Source organism: Canis lupus, chromosome 9 (genome assembly GCF_048164855.1).
Source record: "Canis lupus baileyi chromosome 9, mCanLup2.hap1, whole genome shotgun sequence".
Taxonomy (NCBI): domain Eukaryota; kingdom Metazoa; phylum Chordata; class Mammalia; order Carnivora; family Canidae; genus Canis; species Canis lupus.
Genome location: NC_132846.1, coordinates 54,996,680 through 55,018,201, shown reverse-complemented (window position 1 = coordinate 55,018,201; position 21,522 = coordinate 54,996,680). Strand labels below are relative to the sequence as shown.

The 21,522-nt window shown below is 40.1% G+C and overlaps 1 protein-coding gene and 1 long non-coding RNA gene across 3 annotated transcripts in view; one reads left to right on the top strand and one right to left on the bottom strand.

Annotated features, from left to right (window-relative positions):
• Positions 1-10,493, bottom strand: part of LOC140640333 (uncharacterized) — a 28,601-nt gene extending 18,108 nt beyond the window's left edge. Inside the window, exon 1 of the long non-coding RNA XR_012037005.1 lies at positions 9,294-10,493. This is a non-coding gene — a long non-coding RNA (uncharacterized lncRNA). The remainder of the gene's footprint in view (positions 1-9,293) is intronic.
• Positions 10,494-10,608: 115 nt separating this feature from the next.
• Positions 10,609-21,522, top strand: part of GTF2A1 (general transcription factor IIA subunit 1) — a 46,874-nt gene continuing 35,960 nt past the window's right edge. The window contains exons 1-2 of one of the 2 annotated variants that reach the window (XM_072839578.1): positions 10,609-11,137; positions 15,428-15,529. In XM_072839578.1, the coding sequence (XP_072695679.1) occupies positions 11,108-11,137; positions 15,428-15,529 (132 nt within the window). In that variant the 5' untranslated portion in view covers positions 10,609-11,107. Of the gene's footprint in view, positions 11,138-12,440; positions 12,462-15,427; positions 15,530-21,522 lie in introns of those variants that run through there. The other variant, XM_072839579.1, reaches the window with a different exon arrangement.

Below are 21,522 nucleotides of genomic sequence, written 5' to 3'. Positions count from 1 at the left end.
ACACTACAATATATCTTAAAGCTGGAAAATCTATCATTTCAATGTAACATTTATTGAAGAATGGTAATGCATTTTACACTTGACAAATGAGCAATTATATCTCTTGCCTAGAGATTTATATAAGGCCTCTAGTTTTAAACAGTCTGAGTCGTTTCAGGAAATAGATCATTTTCAACTGATTTAGAAACAGAAATCAGTTATTCAAATGATTTAGCCTCAAAGAAACTGGTGAAAAATTTACTAATTCAGAGTGTAGTATGTGTTTCATCTCAAACTTGGATTTGCTTCCTTTGATTCTAATTTTACAGATGGAAAAAAAAAAAACACCTTACATGTCCAAAAGATAGAGATGGCTTTGCTTAATTGATGACTGAGTTCAGAAGTATGTTCTAATTCTTATTTGCTCTACTGCCCAGCATGGTATAGACCAAGACAAAATGGAATCCATTTAATTTTTTGTAACATCAATATTATTATTATTATTGTTGTTGTTGTTGTTATGGTCTTCAGTATTTACTGAGGACCTACTTTGTGCCAATCACTACACTAATGGATTTTACATGGATTATCTCTTAATCCTCATGTAACTCTCTAAAGCAGAGAATATTACTAAATTGCCACTTTACAGATAAGGTAACTTAACTTGCCCATGATCAGAGCAAGGACAAGCCTCTTGGTCTATCTGCCTGTATAGTCCACACATTTGGCTACTTGTTATACTACTATACCTTTCAATATATACTGCCTCTTCTGTTTTTTGTGTGAAATGACATTAGCACATGCCCAATTTAATATATTTTTTTAATCTACATAATCCAGGGTTATGCCACTGGCTTTTTAGGTAAAATAGAATTCTCCTTCCTAATGTTCTACTAAAAATGGTCATCCTTTATGTTCTTGTTTTTTGAAAGCATTAAACACATAATGATAAATCTAGACATGTGTTTTTTTTTTAATTTTTATTTATTTATGATAGTCACACAGAGAGAGAGAGAGAGACAGAGACATAGGCAGAGGGAGAAGCAGGCTCCATGCACCGGGAGCCCGACATGGGATTCGATCCCGTGTCTCCAGGATCGCACCCTGGGCCAAAGGCAGGTGCCAAACCGCTGCGCCACCCAGGGATCCCGACATAAGTGTTTTGATTATAGAAAACCTTGCTAGAAAATGACTGTTCTTGACAAATTTAGTAATTGAGTAGGTGCTATTTAAAATGGGAAATGGATGATTTTCAACTGATGTAAAAACAGAGAAATTAAACAATTTAATAAATGCTTCTTGGCGACGCTTTTATGAAGGCAATTATATTTAATCAGAGCAGAGTTTCAGTTTCAGGTCTCAGTTTTGCATAAGCTATAGAGTTTCTCTTCTCCCAAATGAAGTTTAACTCATTATATAATTAACATACATACATTTGACAAATTTAAGGAGCAAACACGGGTTTGACTCAAAATCTTTGCATTCTCCTGGATTTATAGTTTCTCATTTCTAAGACAAGTTTCGAAAAGAGCCTTGAACTTGTACTGCTAAAATTTCACAAGTTAACAGCAATATGACCTTGGGCAAGTCACTGCAGAAGGTGCTTCTCAGTTTTCCATCCACAATGAAGGGATCACATTACTTACCTCATTGGGCTGCTACAAGCTTTAAAGGAAGTAGCATGGGGATTAAAGCTTTTAAAGTAAATCCATTATTATTACGGCTTCTCATCTTGGCAGGAACACAAAATGGCAAATTCCTCGGTTTTTTTTTTTTTTTTTTTTTCTTAATCTCCACTTTTCCTGTTTAAGCATCTATGATGTTTTTTGCCTGTTGGTTATCTCATTACTTTGAAGAAGCATTCTCCAACATTAATCCAGCGCCTTGCTTGCAACAAGGTATTTGAAATGCACCCCTTGATTTTATCACAGAAAACTGCTAAACAGAAGACCAGCCCTCAGTATTTTCTGCCGCCTCCCTTTTTATAAGCTCTACTATCTCTACTACCACACGAAGGTAGATTCTCAAGAACTGAAAATGGTCCATCCAGTTCAAGTCATAATTCTCTAAGATATAGTTTGTAGATAAACTGAAGATTTACCTATGATGTGTTTTATTAGAAACACATAGAATTATCTGTCGTATCAGAAGCCTCTATCCAGTCAAAGATGTATGAATAAGAAGTTAAAGTTGGCATGTGAATCAAAGATAATGTGGAGGCACCTGGGTTGCTTACTCGGTTAAGCATCTGCCTTGGGGTCAGGTCATGATCTCAAGGTCCTGCTTAGTAGGGAGTCTCCTCTGTCTGCCCCTCCCCATTGCTCATGTGCTCACTCTCAAATAAATAAATAAATAAATAAATAAATAAATAAATAAATATAATTTATCTGATAGAAGAATACTTTTATAAAAGCATCAGAGTGAGCACCTTAATTTTCATCATTTTTAACTGTCCCAAGTCACAGCTGTTCAACTTGGGAATCAAGATAAGGCATCGGTGGCTGAGGTCCAAGAATCAGAGAAAGAGGAAACCTACGCAATTAAACAGTGTTTAATATTAATTACATTTATAACACAATACCAGGCCTTCTTGGGGATATGAATTGTCTTTTGACTGGAAGACAAGCTGTCTGGAAAAAGAACCAACACTGATTGAAAAGTAAAGCTTCACTGGACTTATTTTTAACATTTTATGTGAACAATTTAATTTCATTGAGTAACTCTTTAATTTCATCAAATATCCAGTAAGTGTGAAAATTTCCAATTAGCTCATAATTGTCATTTCTTTTAGTTTATTTGAATTAGGATCCAAATAAGTTCTACACATTGAGATTGATTTGATTTGTTTCTTAATTGTCTTTTAATCTATAGGTTCCTTTCTCTCTCCCTGAATGTACTTGTTGAAGAAATTGGACTATTTGTCCTATTGTTTCCCAGGGTCTGGATTTTGCTGATTGCATTCTGGATATGTTGTTTGAAATGTCCTTGCAGGGATGCCTGAGTGGCTCACCAGTTAAGTGCCTGCCTTCAGTTCAGGCCATGATCCTGGAGTCCCAGGATTGAATCCCACATCAGGCTCCCTGCATGGAGCCTCCTTCTCTCTCTGCCTATGTCTCTGCCTCTCTCTCTGTATCTCTCATGAATAAATAAATAAAACCTTTTAAAAAAAATTAAATGTCCTTGAATCTTCTGTATTTTTTGTAAATTGTTAATTGGATCTACAAGCTTAGTCGGATTCAGGGTTTATATATTTGGGTGGTGGCTGTGAAGGTAGCATGTTCTTTGTCAGGAACCATAGACAGACACCTGGTTGTTTCCCTTTCTGTGGTGTTAGCAGATGTCAGCGCTTAAAGCCTTTATCTCAACTCATTAGAGGTTGCAATATGGTGATATTTTTATCATTCTTTATTCACTTATTAGCTGGGATACTTCTCGAATGAGAAACTTCCTCTCATCTACTGTATTCATTTCCTGAGGCTTTTGTAATAAAGAACCATGTACTTGGTGGTTTAAAAACAACAGAAATTTATTCTTTTGCATTTTTGGAGGCCAGAAGTCTAAAATAAAGATATTGGCAGGGCCACATCCCTCCCGGAGGCTCTAGGAGAAAACCTGTTCTTTGCCTCTTCCAACTTCTGGTGGCTGCTGACATTACTTTTGGCTGTGCCACTCCAATTTCTACCACTGTGGTCACTGTTTTTTGCACACCTCTACGTATCTCTTATAAGGACACTTGTCATCAGATTTGGGGCCTACCATGGTAATCCAGGATGTCCTGATCACAAACTCCTTAATATAATTATACCAGTAAAGACCCTTTCTCCCCAGGGTGCCAGGGTGGCTCAGCTGGTTAAGTGTCTGCTTTGGCTCAGGTCATGATCTCAGGGTCCTGGGATGGAGGCCTGCATCAGGTTCCCTGCTCAGCGGGAGTCTCAGGAGAAGTCTGCTTCTCCCTCTCTCTCTGTTCCTGCTCATGCTCTCTTTCTCTCTCTCAAATAAATAAATAAATAAATAAATAAATAAATAAAATAAAATAAAATAAAATAAAAGGCTGTTTTTTTCAAGTAAGGTAACATTCACAGGTTCTGAGAATTAGGAGATGGACATTTTCTTTTGGGGGCCACCATTCAACCCACTACATCTACTATTTGGTACTTGGTGGTACAGTTCATGCTTATTTTTCTTCATTTATCACTCTCCAAAATAATGAGTTAATTCCCCAACATCCTCCAATAGTGAGCAATTAGAATTTTCATATTTTGTTTTTTTAACAGTAGTATAAATGAATGGATTGAAACATTTGGTGTACTTCAACTTGCTGCAAATTCTATCCTATTGGTCTCAAAGTGTCTCATCTTTGGCCTATGGGGGCCGCTTCAGGCTGGCTTCTGGGTTTCTTTGACATGACACTAGCAATCTTTAGTATCTTCTATTATGAGTTGAATTGTGTCCTCTAAAAAAGAGATGTTGAAATCCTAATCCTAGTACCTCAGAAAGTGATCTTATTTGGAAATAGTGTCTTTACAGAGACAAGTTAGAATGCAGTCATTAGGGTAAGCCCTAATCCAATATGAGTAGCATCCTTACAAAAAGGAAAATTTGGGACACAGAGACAGACATGTACAGAGGGGAAACAATGTAAAGACACAGGGAGAATGCCAAGTATAGATGGAGGCAGAGATTGGAGTGATGCGACCATAAGCCGAAGAACACCAAAGATTGCTGGCCACCACCAGATGAAGAAGCATTATACTCAGGGTGTCATTAGAGCATGGTCTTGCTGACACCTTGATTTCAGACTTCTAGCTTCCAGGACTGTGAGAAAATAAATTTCTATTATTTTAAGCCACCCAGTTTGTGGTACTTTGTTAAAATAGCCCAGAGAAACTAATACATCTCCCTTGTTATCTGTATGAAAATATATTCTAGACTCATTTTTCATTAGGTTGAAATTGGCAATTTCATCTGGTTCAAGCTGATATTTTTCTTGCTCTGGTCCTGGAGTCAGCAATATCTGAGAATATCAAAGGAGCCTTGATTCCTTTGAGTGGAAAATGGTATTTCAAGATCATGATCTGGGAGCTAGAGAAGCTCACAGTTACTAAACTGGTCACTGTGCCTAGGCTCTTTCAGAGCTATGTATATTTTATAAGCTAAAACCTTGAGTTTGGGTTTTGTTGTTTTTTAGAAAAAAGACATTTCTTGGTCTTGACTTGGAATCAGAATAAGACATTTCTCCAAGGAGTACGGGTCTTGAAGTGTCATAATCTAGGCCTTATGTGTACTCATTGCTACTGGGTTGGTTATTTCTACGCCTTTTCAGAGGCAGGGTAAAAAATAAAATGCTTTATGATGCTTCTAATTCAAATTAAGGACTACAGAATTTTTACTTCTTCATTTGTATTTTAAATCTCCATTTCCTTTCCCCCATGTTGGTAGTCCTGGTTTTCATGAATGATTGAGATGATATAATTAGAACATCATATAATTACCCATTTTACTTATCTCACATTTTACATTTAAAAAACCAGAACACATACACAAACATTGTCACATCAATGCAGAGAAGAGAGAAAAAAAATTTTTATATTTATTCATTTTTTACAAAATATCTCACTATGGATGTATAGTCAAATTGCTGTGTTTTAAAGTCACTTGAAAAGGTTCTCCTCTGTGTGTTATGAAACATACTATTAGGTTTATCTGCTTCATTTTATTTCAGTTCTGAGACCAATTACAATTAAACTTATTTTATAAATAAGTTAATTTTATCTTATAATTAAAGTGAACAGGTTTCCAGAATCAAATATAAAAGATATATTTAAGTAAGCCTAGTTTCCATTCCTGTCCTCATCATAATATTTTCTCCTTGTCCTTATAGGTAACCTTCCTTTAAAACAAATATGGTTTATCTTTTTTTTTTTTTTAATATAAGCAAGTGTATGGACACACATTTATATAGTTTCTCTTTTCTTAAACGGTAGCATACAAAGAACACTTATCTCTACTTGCTTTTCTCACTCAACACTATATCCTAAAGATTAATCCATAGTGGCATATAGAGATATTCCTCATTCCTTGTCATAGTTGCAGAATATTTCACCATGTGCACGTACTATAATTTATTCTAGTTTATTTAACCAATCTCCTTATATGGACATATCAGGTGTTTCCTTTCTTTTGGTGTGATAAGCAGTCCTATAATGAATAGTTCTGGGCATATATACCTTTTCATATTTTTGCTACTATATTTGTGGGTTGGAGTCCTAGAATTGGCATTGTTGGGTCAATGGGCAAATTCATATGCAAATTACTAGATATAGTTGTGCACACATGTAACCAAGCAACTTGATGAATTCCAATGATAAATCAGCATTTAGCTTAAGCAGTTTTCTTTTTTATTTATTTGAGAAAGAGAGTGTGTGCATAAGTGAGGGAGAAGGGCAGAGGGAGAGGAAGAAACAGACTCTCCATTGAACATGGACCCCAACTCAGGGCTCTATTTCACAACTCTGAAATTATGACCCGAGTTGAAATCAAGAGTCGGAAGCTTAACCTACTGAGCCACCCAGGCACCCCTTAGCTTTAGGAATCTCATCTCATGACAGCATATATTCTATTTACATACAAAAATTACTCTGTATACTCACCACTTATCAAAATTTAGTTGAACTTTTTGTGGTTAAATTAATCAACCACTGGCATCATTATTAAAATCCCATAGGAGTATTCTATAAAGTGAGTCAAAAAGATCTTCCACTTGCTTTGATGTTATTGATGTAACTTAACCATTAATAATAAAACATCCACCCAATACTTACCAAAGCACTTTCTAGAACCTTTGATCTTCCCAACAATCATAAGTGATGGTTAATATTTCATCTTATCAAGCACAGAGAATTTTAGTTACTGCAGAAGATCTCACAGTAAGGTAAAAGCATTGTCAAACCTGACTGCACATACTTTGCACTGTTATTTTTGCTAAGCTACCACTAACTGGCTTATATTTCCATATACAAAAAATAATTGCAAGTTTGTTGCTGTTTTAAGACATGAAGTAGCAGTTTTAAACTGTAAGTTAGATGGAAGAGAACATTAAAAAAAAATAGTTAAAGAAATCTCCTTACATGTATAAAAGTAATTGGTGTGGCCAGTAATTTCTTTTTACACATTGCATCAAACATCAGTACATGAGGAAATCAACAGGCATTTTTTGTTTTGTTTTGTTTTTGTAAAGGCCTAAAAAATAGGTGAACTTTGATTATAACTTTTTTTGGTAGAACTGAAATACACCAGTGCTCTTGCTATCTTGAATGAATGCAGCAACTATGCACTATACAAAAGGGACTTTCATTAGTATTGGTAAGCTTGAGTTACAAGATCTTTCCTTTTCACTTCTGTTTTCTCCAAAAGTACCCAATACTACTGAGCATGTAAGGGCTACATGATGCCTTAAATATGCCAGATAATTAGCTTTATTGATCTATTATTTAAGAACATGGATACTGAAGTTATGTAATGAGATTTTAGTTCAAGCTAATTTCCTTGAGTAGTCTTTTTAGATTGTTTTTTTTTTCTTTTTTTTTACCATTGTTGCTAAAATAGTCATTTGGACACCAAAACATTTTAATATTTGGACATACAAGGCTTGATGTCATTTTGTTTATGCTATATTAAAATTCATGCACTAAATTTTTCAGTTGCTTCTTTTGTTTCATTAGTTATCCTGTGTTTAGGCAGAATATTAACATCAAAAGAAAGAAGCAACTTTTTATCATCCAGTGCAAAACATTTTGAGTAAAAAAAAAAAAAAAAGGTTTCATCATCAAGAAAGAGAGCACTCCATGTATCTATCTGAGTAAATGGCTGTTACAAAGTATGACTTCACAAACTGAAAATCCTTGTACCATACATGGTACAAAGAATTGCTATAGTTACAAAAGTTATTTAAGCTTCCCTCCTCCAAGAAAAAGTTCAGTTAGAAAGAATTTAAATATAATGCTATATCTATCCTTACATGGGAGGAGCTTTCTATTCACAGATTTCCAGTTTTGTGAATTAAACAGCTGTAGCCTCCAATTTTTTTTTAAAGATTTTATTTATTTATTCATGAGAAACACAGTGAGAGTGAGGCAAAGACACAGGCAGAGGGAGAAGCAGGCCATGCATGGAGCCCAACGTGGGACTCTATCCCGGGTCTCCAGGATCACGCCTTGGACTGAAGATGGTGCTAAACCGCTGAGCCACCTGGGCTGCCCTGTAGCCTCCAAATTAATCAGACCTACTATTTTGGTACAAGATCAGGAAATGTCTCTGAAACTAAACTGGCTGGCACACATACATAATGACTGAGGGCATATTGCAAGTAAATGACGACGCAATAACAGTTAAGTTGGAATGGAGTCCATGGTGGTTACTTAGAAGCCAGCCACACTGGAGGGAGAAGGGAAGATAACTGGATCAATATTAGTCAAGTGCTTCAGCATTGTTGCAATGAAAAGTGTGTAAAAGAAAAAAAAAAAAAAGGCCATCTCAGAGCCTCCAGGAAGTATGAAGGTCTGGGTTTTCTGTCTTTTTAATCTGCTAATTATAATTTGTTACTTCATAGGTCAGATTCAATCAGAGCATAACTGTCACTAATCTCCTTGGGAATAAATCCACGGAGAATAAATCTCATAGATTTTTTTTTTTTTTAAATTTCTTTCATTCATTCATTCATTCATTCATTCATTCATTCGAGACAGAGACCGGCAGAGGGAGAAGCAGGCTCCACGCAGGGAGCCCGACATGGGACTCGATCCTGAGACTCCAGGATCACACCCTGGGCTGAAGGCAGGGGCTAAACCGCTGAGCCACCCGGGAATCCCCAAATCTCATAGATTCTAACCTATGTTTTATATGCAGTGGTCTCCATCTTAATTGAGGGCAAAACATTTTATCATTTAGTTAAGAATATCAAGTGGCTAGGGAAGTGAGGTGGAAGACAAGGGATTCCAAGAGCAAATACTTGGTAGTAACTATACATAAAAAGGTAAAAAAAAAAGAAGACTTCCTGGTAAGTGGTGATATTTGCCAGTATCGGTACTGTTTAGTGTAACTTTTTGAGCTGATGGTCACCTGAATATCAAATAAATTACGAATGTTGATGGAACCCTATTTCTATGTATCAAAAACACGATGATCTCCTAGGACTGTTTTTTTTTTTTTTAAGTGCCCTCACGCAGGCTGCTGTGCAAGGGAACTGAAACGAGACTGTTGTGCTAAAAAGAAATCTCAAACTTAATGGATAGTCTCCATGCCCGTCACAAACATACCGACAACTTCCCATTTTCTGAGTATTAATGGCTTCTGCTCTAATTTCTTGCTGCAGGTCCTGGCAGGTTGCAGCTTTTCCTCTCTCGTACATCGCCTTTGATTATTTCCCCAAATATACTTTCGGTGGCATACGAACTTTGACATTTCGTTTTGCTTTGCGAGGAGGATCCACTCCTTCGCTTGCCCGGACTACAGTCCACGTCTCTCCAAGTTCCTAGGGGCAGAATTAGGTGCGGCGAGCTCTGCCTTCGAAGCGGAGCACTCCCCGTTCTGCGTGACACGCTGCCCCGAAGGCGGGAGTCGGGAGCAGCGCAGGTCCGGCGCCTCCTGGTTCACACTCCGACACGTGGGCTTCCTCTGCTCGCTCCGGCGGCGAGAGGCCGCGAGACGGGGCGGCCCCACCGAGGTATTTCCTGTCAGTCCCAGGCGCGGGCCATGCGGTCACAGGATTTCGGCAGTTTTTAAAAATCGAGGGGGGACGTTATCGTGCTGTCATAATCCGGTGATATGCAGGTCGGTTTTTTTTTTTTTTTTTCTTTTTTTCCTTTCGGCATTTCCACCACGGAAGTACTAGCACGCTAGTAAGGGGCCGAACCTCGGGGAAACTTAAGCCCAGAGCCTTTTAGCCGTACCGGTGGAAACGACTCAGCCGGTTCAGGGGTCATTAATTCTGAAATGTGTTAGCAGCGGGCTCAAAGCAGCTCTCCCCCTTTAGGAACACGTACACGGTCTTGCCGGCGAAGGGCCCGGCCTTCGCGACGCGAGAGGAACCGACGCCTCTGAGCGCCGAGTCCACGACGAGCTCACGCCCCGAGATGACTCCGCATTTAAACTCTGCCCGGAGTCCGAGCGCTCCGGGGGCCGGAAGCGGGGCCACGTGACCGGTCCGCCTCCGCAGCCATTGCTAACGAGGCAGCCGCCAGCGCTCCTTCTGTATTTCCTCGCTTCTCCAAGCGCAGGGAGACGCAGAAACACCTGACAAGAGTTGGCTGCCAGGTAGCTTTGGACTTGAGGGTCAACACAACTCATGCTATGTCCAGCGATACTTTGCAAGCCCCTCAGCCTAAAACAGCTGTGGGGCACTTCCGCCTGGGTGGCAACCAGGTGATCACGCGAGACTTGGGGAGCCGGCCGGACGACTCGACTACCCCAGTCCCCGCGCTCCGCCAGCCCAGCACCCTCCGCTGCGCGTGACGACGCGGCCCACGGCGGCCTCCGCCCCGGCGCGCCTGCGCACGCGGCTCTCGCGGTGTCTCGCGCTCAGCCCCGCCCACCTCTGCCCCCGCCCTTTCCGCCCCTCCCTCCCCCTCCGCCCTGTCTCTCGGCGGCAGCGGCGGCGGCGGCGGCTCGCGCAGCTCGTTGGCTCACTATATAAAGGGGAGAAGCGGGCGGACCGGACGGCTGGAGCTGCAGCCGGTGGCGGCAGCGGCGGCGCGGGGAGCGGCGACCGGTGGTGGTTTCCCTCCTTGGCGCGGGGTGGGGAGCGGGCAACGCCCCCCCGGACCCCAGAAGGGTCGTGGCTTTTTTTTTTTTTTTTTTTTTTTTTTTTAAGGGCGATTCTCGAGGTTTTTAGCTCGGGGAGGACTGCCCCCCTCCTCCTCTTCCTCCTCCTCCTCCTCCTCCTCCTCCTCCTCTCACCGCTCCCCTTCTACTCTTTCAGGATTCGATTTTGTTTGAAATTTTTACCCCCAGTCTTGCGGTGGCTTGGGCCACCCTCCGGGTGTTTTGGTTTTCTTTTTTTTCTTTTTGGTTTTTTGTTTTTAATCTTGTTTTCTCGGGGTTGCCCCCCCTCTTGTTTGTGTTGTGTGTGGAAATGGCGAACTCGGCAAATACAAACACCGTGGTAAGGACGTGGTTTGGTGGCCGGCGGGGGCTTCGTCCGGGCGGCAGCAACGGCCGGACCGGGCGGGGGCGGGGACGGCGGCGACTCCCGGCCTCTACTCTCCTCAGCCGCCCGCGCGGCCGCCGCCGCCGCCGCCGCCGCCGCTTCCCGCCTCGGGCGGAGCGGGCCGGGGCGGCGGGCGCGGGGGGGGCGGGGGGAGGGCGCCTCGGGCTGGCGGCGGCGGCGGCGGCGGCGGCGGCGGGAGGAGGGCGGGGGCGCCGGCGGGGCCTGGGGCCGCCGCGGGGCGGTCGGGGCCGCGCAGGCCGTTGGGCCGGGGCGAGCGCGCGGCTCCGGCCGCAGACCCCGGCCGCCGGGAGGGCGAGCGGGCGGGCGTGAAGCCTCCGCTTCCCCCCCTGCGCCCCCCCCGGGGGCCCGGCCGCGCCGGCTCGACACGGGCGCCCCGAGCAGCCTCCACAGACAAAACCCGCGTCTGGGGAATCGGGCGAGTCCCCAGGACCCGCCGTGTGGCCCACTTCAGTGCAGTGGAAGGCGAACGGCTACTTTGGGGGTTACTTGGGATGTTTCTGGCGGTTGTGCTTATTAGGGGGAGCCTTCACTGAGGCCATTTTATATTTCTTAAAAAAAAAAAAAAAAAAAGGAAAAAGGAAAGAAAAGGACGAAGGTTGAAAAGCACTTATCTCGGTTCCTTCCGAATCGGTAAAATGGCGAAGGGGAAGCAACACCCCCCCCCCATCGTATCTTCCACTAGCAAAAGCACCAAAGCAAACAAACAAACAAACAAACAAAAAAGCCTACAGTGGTCCCAGCGCCCCTGCTTTCGCCTTGAAATTTGCCTACGTCTCCCCCCCGCCCCCCCCCCCCGTTTGTCCCTTTTTGGTTACTTGCGATCACGTAGGTTTGCAAAAAGCAGTCACATAAAAACAACCTTGTCCGTCACCAACGCCAATGCGATCACTAGTCCACCCCACTCTTATTTTTATTCTGACCGTAAAAACACGTTTTTGTTTTTGTTTTTTTGTTGTTTTCTTGTTTTGTTTTTTTTCCCGGTCCCAAACGCCGCAGACGAGCCCGCGGCCGCCCGACTCCGTACCGTTGGCGACTCGGGTCGATCCATCATGGCTGCGGCCGCTTACCCTGCTTTTGAGTCCCTGAGCCTTGTGGTCCTCCTCCCTTTGGCTGCCCTGTTTATATAGAGCCATTGCCGCTCTCTAATATAGACTCTGCCAGGATGGGAAGGTGCTTTTCAGGCCTACGTCACCGCCTCTCCATTTAAACACTAGATCCGGCTTTAAATAGTGAGAGCTGCTGAGAGCGGGGCTGGGAGGTGCGTGCTCCCGAGGCGAGAGGCAGGAGCGAGCCGAGCGCCCGGTTTATTTCTAGGTCCTTCAGCTGCCACTGGGATTTCGCGCCCGACGGGGCCGCTTTCGGAGGGAGGGGGGGGTCCCCAAGTTTTTTTGTTTGTTTGTTTTGACGCAGCAGCTAGGGTTTCCTGCCTTTGTTGAGGGGGCGAGGGGGGGGACGCAGAATTGCTGTCCCTTCTTCTTATATTTTTATCTTTGCTTTTAAAGAGGATTGTAGCTCAGAGGTCTGTGGTCATTTTTGTATTGGGAAATGCGTTATTGTTGGGCATTTAAAGAAAACGACAACAGAAACACCGCTTCCTACATTAACTCTGAGCTGCAGGGTACTTGATGACTCTGATAGTGTTTCGTCCATCGAGTATTCAGAAAATGTGTTAGAAATAAAGCTCCTATATGCCATTGTTTTTCTGTAATGTTAGACACAAAGCTTTTTTGAAGATAAAGTGCCTAAAGCTTCAACGTGGGGCCTTATGTCCACAGTGCATCTATTGTATGTAGGGAAATTGTGAGTAATGAGAGGGGAGGCTTAGTGCAAACTGGATTTTTAAGATATTAAAATTCGAAGTTGACGTTGTCTTTTGATTTCATTGGATATTAACGTTCAAGATAGAAGTTAATTTGGTTTATTTTTCCAGTATTCTGCCTCCCCGGGGTGGGGTGTGGGGGGACTGACACTTTGGAAAGGAACCTCCTAATTAATCATGAGATTAGTGGCTCTTTAATTTACCTTTTTTTAAGTTTGGAATACCTGTGTTTTGAAAGCCAAGAAAAACCTAAATTACTTTGTATTTTGTAAAAGGCAAACATTTTGATTCAAATAAGGTTTAGCATTTTAAATAATAGCTTGGAAGTTGCTTATTTCAGATAGTACCCGCATACCCCCATGCTTTTAAAAACATCAGTTTTTGGGGATCCCTGGGTGGCTCAGTGGTTAAGTGTCTGCCTTTGGCCTGGGGCATGATTCTGGAGTCCCGGGATCGAGTCCCCCGTGGGGCTCCCTGCATGGAGCCTGCTTCTCTCTCTCTGCCTGTGTCTCTGCCTCTCTCTCTCTCTCTCTGTGTGTCTGTCATGAATAATTAGATAAAATCTTAAAAAAAATAGGTATTTAAAAAAATCAGTTTTGGGGGGTATATCAACTTAGGAACAATTCAACTAAATTATTCTCTGTATGTGTACTTTGCGAAGAATACACATTTCCCTTTATAGTGCTTTTATGAATCCGGTAAATGGTCAGGTTGTGGGTTAACTAAGGCACATAAGCAGAATCCTAAAACAAGATAAATTCATTAAATAGGGAGTGCCAGAAGAACGCAAATTTTATAGCTGTAAATGTCTGGGTCTCCAAGCTGAAGATTTTTAGGAGTGATTGACTTCAGAAAACACCAAACACCAGTTTGCTGAAAAAATAATTTGTATCATCAACTTAAGATTCATAGTAACAATTTAAAATTACACCACCTCTTTATAGTGCCTTAAAGATTATTATTGGCTTAAAACCACTTTTTGAATGTTATTTTTGTAATTCAGTGGTTAAATCACCGTAGATAAAGTGATACCTATAGTCAGTTACAATTTCTTAATATATAGAACCAGAATGTTAAAATAAGGAGGCCCTACAGAGTTTTACAATTTTTCACATGAATAATTTAAAGTTTACAGAGGCAGATTTGATTTAGAAAAAGTCAGGTTAGTGAGTGGAATATCAAAGGTGAGGACCCACATATATAAAAAGTTTTTCTGATTGTATTGAAAAGGGACAAATTTTAATGGTTGAGGTAAGTTATACAGAGGAACTCGTTATTTGTAGTTTTGGCAGTGCAAGAACACATTTTCTTAGCTCTCCTGTGATAACAATATTGTTGATAGAGATGCTAATGAAACATTTCTATTTGAGGTTTGGTTATGAGAGCAAACCCCTGGCCTTATTGGTAACCAGTAGTTCTTACCTTAAGCAGCATATGTAAACACAAGTAATGACAAACCTTAAAAGAAAAAGGCTGATAACCTTAATCGTGTGGTAATGGATAGGATTTATTACAGGGTAACTCTAGTTTTATCATGCTGAACATGCAAACTTCTTGCTTAACATTTTAAAAATAGGATCTGGGTTGGGCAAATTGACAGTGACTTTTGATTTTTAAAAAATACTTTATATTTTTTCAAGTGTTTTCACATCTATTCTCCTTTTATTCTTCTGGCAACTTTCTAGAAGCAGTCGTCCCCTCCACACCTTCCCAAGTAATACCCCCCAAATAGTAGTAATAATAATAATTAGAAAAATAAACATTGAGGCTGTCCATGATTCTATTTCATAGCCATCGTCTGGGCAGTAGTTGAAGGAAAGAAATCCCGGGTAAGAAATCAGTGTCCCTTGTTCATCTGGGGCTTTGAGACCTGATACTGTGGGTATATGAACAGTGTAATGGTGTAGCTTAAAGGCACAGACTGGTTAACAGAAAATCGAAATTACCTGATTTTTAAATGAGATCGCAGATGTTATCAGGCAAATGACTGTAGGACATAAGGTTCTCTAGTATAAGGCTTAGTAAGGAGGTTGTGACAGGAGTCAAAGGAAAGAATACTAGGGACCAGACATGGCAACCCATAAGGCTATTTATTGAATCACATTAGGTGTTTTGACTATAACAACATAGGAAATTATAACTAGAAATTGTGCAGACCTTATATGTGTGAGGACCTCCTATATACAAATCACATTAAATAGTTCTTAAGACTCCTTTTAAAATATAGTCATAGAATAATCCATCTTAACTGGAGCAAATGATATTTGTTAGGATGGCCCTATCTTCAAAGTTATATCTTCTAAAATAGGTTTTGGATAGTTGGAAAAATGGTTGTTGTATTATATATAATTGGTTTTGAATATGTGAAAAATTACCTTTTTCAAGTTTTTATTTTTCCTTTAAAGCCTAAATTATACAGATCTGTGATTGAAGATGTTATTAATGATGTGAGAGACATCTTTTTGGATGATGGAGTTGATGAACAAGTTCTGATGGAACTAAAAACCGTGAGTTGGCCTCTTTTTGTTGTTTTTAATAGTCATGCTTATTTTTTTTTTTTTTCATAAAATACTCTTTTCAGTCTGAGACTGATCCATAATTTTTCCAGGGGATGAACATTCAGCTTTGCTGCAGTAGGCACTCTTATAGATAGGTGAAGGATGCTAGTTTTAGAAAAGCTCTACCATCTGTCCTTCCTCTGATCTTAGGTACACTCTTTATATTTCACGTTCCTTATGTGTGATATGGGAATTGGTTCGACTTACCTTATAGGTTGTTTTGAGGATTAAATATAATAGCTATATAAAGTACTTAAGCACAGTGCCTGGCAATATCAATCACTATTACTAATGGACCCTTAACATTGTATATTTATAGTCTAATTATTTGACCTAGCTATAGTCCCCCCCCCCCCTTTTTTTATGGTCTTAATGTGCCTGTATTCTAAAAAGTATTTATGTCGGAGATAAAATAAGTGCCTGATAAAAGAATTTCATGTTCACAAGTCTGAATTTTTTTTTAATGTGAGCCAAATATTGGGTTTATGATATATTTTACTTTGGGAGCTAGTTTTCGGTCTCTTGGATTTCTTTGAATTTAAACAGAAATAATTAGATATTTTTATTTAGCATTCATGTTTTCTTGGTGTTGTAATGACTCATGGAATCGTGGAATATTTTTGCCTTACTGCTCAGAACAGTGGTTCTCAAAATAAGGTCTGTGGAGTCCTGAGGTTTCTCCACAGACTCTTTTAGGAGGTCCATGAGGCTGGCCAAATGCCCAAGTCTGAATAATCATAATTTGTCCTATTTTCAGTAAAAGTTTTGTTCTGTGAAAAGTGGTCTGTTAAACTTGCTACTCAAATGCGCAAGGGCTTCTCCTTGAGATACCTGTTCCATACGCACAGTGTTTTATGTATGCTTCTCATTTCGACGCAGTGAATATTAAAAAGATGTTGCCTGAAGGATCAAGATGAGATCACTGTTAATATTAAGAAATGGGATTATCTGATCCTCTTTAATGAAATGTGTTAATACTTGGGATACTGCATAATTCACTGAACTTATATTTTTCAAATGACCAAATTGGCAGGATGTTGAAAAATTCCTTCAAAGTGGAAGATAAATTAATGGATTTTATTTTATTTTATTTTATTTTTTTATTTTTAAAATTTTGTTTATTTATGATAGTCACAGAGAGAGAGAGAGAGAGAGAGAGGCAGAGACATAGGCAGAGGGAGAAGCAGGCTCCATGCACCGGGAGCCCGACGTGGGATTCGATCCCGGGTCTCCAGGATCGCGCCCTGGGCCAAAGGCAGGCGCTAAACCGCTGCGCCACCCAGGGATCCCCCAATTAATGGATTTTAATCTCAGAGTATAAAAAGTTCATTGGTGTTTGGTTTCAGATTCCACATTGTAGCTAACTTTTAAGAAACCATCACTGAAAATACTTTTTCTTTTCCCAACTGCTTAGCTGTGAGAAGAAAGATTTTCTTCATATACTTCAACCGAAATGGCAAGGTGGATGTAGGAGCAGATAGAATCCAGCTATTTTTCCTTTAGGCTGTTTGTGTTATTTATGTTAACATGTGATGGATGCTTGCTATTTTAAATGAATTAGTAAACTCCAATTTATTTAGAATTTCAGAAAAGCTCTTTAAGGTCCTCAGTAATTTTTGAAAGTGCTAAAGTATCCTGAGACTTAAGTTTTAGAACTGCTGGCTTAGAAATTGAGTATTGAGTTCCTTGAGGACTGTGTACAAATATGTAATCACAGTTCATGCTAAGAACATTTGTTATTAATTTATCTCTTCAATGGAGATAAGGAAGCTTCAGCTTAGCAACTTATTTTAAATAAAGTAAACCTCACCTTTATTATGGTGATGAAATTTATCTTTGAGTGTTTAGACATCTGTGGATAACTTCTGTAAAGTTAAGAAAAATCTGTCTGAGGAAGGAAAAATATATTTAAGTGAGTTGAGGAAATTTTAATTTACCTTGAGAGAAGTGTAATGGTTATTAAAAGTGAAGAGTAGGCATCCAAAAATACAAGTGAAATAGTGCCAACTTTTGAGGCATGAGTTGGAAGAATAGCAATATAAACGTCTCAAACAGCATAAAGTGTCTCAGGATGTGAATAAGAAGAGAGAATAAGATTCCTTTGTGTTATATGGAACAAATACTTTGCAGTTCATGTTACACTCATACAATGATTGTCCTAGAAGTGCTTTGACCTTATGTGGAAGATGCAGCATTTTTAAATGTAGAAAATCAGCTCCAGGGACGCCTGGGTGGCTCAGCAGTTGAGCATCTGCCTTCCGCCCAGGGCGTGATCCTGGAGTCTCGAGATGAAGTCCTGCATCCGACTCCCTGCATGGAGCCTGGTTCTCCCTCTGCCTGTGTCTCTGCCCCCCCTCCCTCTCTCTCTCTCTTTCTCTCTCTCTCTCTCTCGTGAATAAATAAATAAAAATCTAAAAAAATAAAATTAAATAGATCTACCTATTTTTATTACATTTGACTTTTCAAATATTTGTTAGTGTGATATGTATAATGTAGTATATAATATATGAAGATTATGTATGTTTTATACATTGATTTATTTAATGACAAAAATTGTGAATTATTCAACTTTGAATCCCTAACTTCTATCACAGTGCCTCACATATGTGGCTGGTATTCGGTAAATATTTAATAATTAGTTAATGATAAACGTGGTTCCAGAATCTAACAGAACAAAGTAGTTTAATATCTTTGCTGTTTTTCAAATGGGACATACTCTTCTATTGTGGATTGTAATTGGATCTATTTATTTATTTATTTATTTATTTATTTATTTATTTATTTTTAAGATTTTATTTATTTATTCATGAGAGACACAGAGAGAGAAGCAGGGACACAGGCGGAGGGAGAAGCAGACTCCATGCAGGGAGCCTGATGCGGGACTGGATCCCTGGAGCTCCAGGGTCACGCCCTGGGCCAAAGGCAGGTGCTAAACCAACTGAACCACCCAGGGATCCCCTGTAACTGGATTTAAAAATAAACTTAAACTGAATTGAGTTTGTGTTATTTTAATTCTCTGTAGTAAATTTTTTCAGGATCTCCTTAGAATTTCCAGAATGTGCCCTATCTGTGGTGATAAAAATGTTCTGTATCTGTGCTGTTCAATATAGTAGCCACTGGCGACATGTGGTTATTTAGCACTTGAAAAACAGTTAATGGAACTGAGTAACTGAATTTTTAATTATAATTAATTCCAACTTAAATCACCATGTGTGGCTGGTAGATATTGTATCAGACTCCACAGGTTTAGACATTCTTGCTAACAGAAACTAACATTGATTTTGTATTTTACGGTTTACAAAGGACTTTGTCATTAGCTCTAGTCCCATCCCTCTTTTTGGCTGTTTCACAAACTTTTATCAAAAACTTCCCCACTGCTGTGAAGGATACAGTGATGAATTAGATGATCAATTAAGATGAGTAATGACTGCATGTAATTTGAAGTTTAGCTAGATAATGCTGGAAGAGAGGCAATTAAAAAAAGTCAACCCAGTTTTCTGAAGTTATCCCTTGAAACACTATGGGGCCTTCCTTAATGTATAAACTATGGGAGATAGAAAAAACACATAAAACATAGTCTTAATAGTCTTTAATCTGTATTTGAATGTAAATTGTGTTTTGGATTGGTGAGTGATTATAGGTGGGAATGGCAGTCTAGAAATCCTCTTCAAAGTCAATGATAAAATTGTCCTCATTTCTATACTATCAGACCTACCCATATCTAAACAGCAGATACTATGGGAGATAGAAAACATGGTCTCTCTTCTCAATAAAATAATGTGAGAGGAATTTCCCCAATTGGAGACCAATCTGAAACTCAGTTTATTGGTCTCTAGATCAGGTTTCTCAGCCTTGGCACTATTGTCATTTGTTAATTCTTTGTTGTAGAGAGCTGTTCTGTTCATTATAGAATGTTAACAGCATACCTGGCCTCTGCCCACTAGATGCCAGTAGCTCCCCTCATTCTGACAACCAAAAATGTCTCCATGCTTTGCCGAGGTGTCCCTTGGTGTGGGGCAAAATCATTCCTGACTGAGAACCACTATTCAAAATATATTCTGTGTACCTCAACTCCCATTTCAAGGGAGTCAGAAATGCAGTTTTCTTGTATTTTATTCAGGAGCTAGATGTTTTGTGAAAGTAGAATCCTTCAAATTTCTAGCCTGGAAAACTGCCAGGAAATAGTAGATCTTCATTCATTCATTCGTTCATTCATTCATTCATTCATTCATTCATGAGAGACAGAGAGAGGGAGAAGCAGGCTCCATGCAGGGAGCCCAATGTGGGACTCGATCCCAGGACTCCAGGATCACGCCCTGGGCGAAGGCAGGCGCTAAACCACTGAGCCACACAGGGATCCCTGGAAATAGTAGATTTAATCACAAATTTAAAGATCAAAAAATAGACTCAGGGGGAATATGCTTTGATAAGATCATTTACCAAATGGTAGATATTTGAACCCAGGCCTTCTGTCTCCAGATGACATACGTAATACTTACCAGTAAAAAGAAAGGTACCAGAGTTGTGACTAGGCCTGCTGTGGTAGCAGCAATATAGTGTAGAGATTAAAGTTTAGATCAAAGCTGGGATTAGGGTGAGGCAAGTGAGGTGCCTAGCATGCAGAATTTTTTTTTTTTTTTTAATATTTTACTTATTTGAGAGACACATAGAGAGAGGCAGAGACCTAGGCAGAGAGGGAAGCAGACTCCATGCAGGGAGCCTGATGTGGGAGTCAATCCCAGGTCTCCAGAATCATGCCCTGGCAGGCGCTCAACCACTGGGCCACCCCGGCATCCCTAGAGTGCAGAATTTGAAGGACATTCAGTCTTCACTCTCAGGGTCCAGGTTCCCTGACTGGAATACTGGAGTCAGACTGCCTGGATTGTATCTCACTTTTGCCTGCTATTAGTTTGTGGTCTTGGATAAATTACCTAACTTACTGTTCTTCAGGTTCATTTTCTGTAAACAGCAGAATGTCGATGTTATAGGATTTTGTAAAAATGAGTCTGTATGTGTAAAGTACTCAAAATGCACAGAAAGAATACAGTATTAATCTTGTTAATATGATATATAGATGTACATTAGAGTCATTTGGAGAACAGAAAATGAATTTTCTCCATGTCTAGTATCAGAGACCAGGCAAAGATTGATGAAGTAGGATTGCCAGAAATAATAGTTACTGTGTTGGAGGGAAAATAGTATTATAAAAATAAAGAGTTCTGCCATTTCCTTTTGCTTATTTATTTTTTAAGATTTTATTTATTAATTCATGAGAGACACAGAGAGAGAGGCAGAGACATAGGCAGGAGAAGAAGGCTCCCTTCAGGGAGCCTGATGCAGGACTTGATCCTAGGATCATGCCCTGAGCCAAAGGCAGGCTCTCAATCACTGAGCCACACAGGTGCCGAGTTCTGCTATTTCTTTCTTTTTCTTTCTTTTTTTTTTCTTTTTTTTAAGATTTTAGCTGAGTTCTGCTATTTCTTTCTTTTTCTTTCCTTTTTTAAAGATTTTATTTATTTATTTGTGAGACACAGAGAGAGAGGCAGAGACAAGGCAGAGGGAGAAGCAGGTTCCACACAGGGAGCCTGATGCAGGACTCAATCCCGGGTCTCCAGGACCAGGCCCTGGGCTGACGGCGGTGCTAAACCGCTGAGCCACCTGGGCTGCCCCCGAGTTCTGCTATTTCTTAACCAAAATCAATAAATATGTAACAATTCAGTATTCTTGATTGTTGTCAGTGGTATTGATCGAACTGTTGCCGAAAACAGTGTTGCATTATTTTAAATAGCTGATATTCAAAAAAATAGAATGATTGGTAAATAAAACATTTAGTGAATTTGAACCTTATATTATTTTGATATAAGTTTAATGCTTAGTATTTGTGTAGTACTTTATTTGTATTTTTCACGTTATTAAGGACAGTATTTGGTACTTGGTAAATG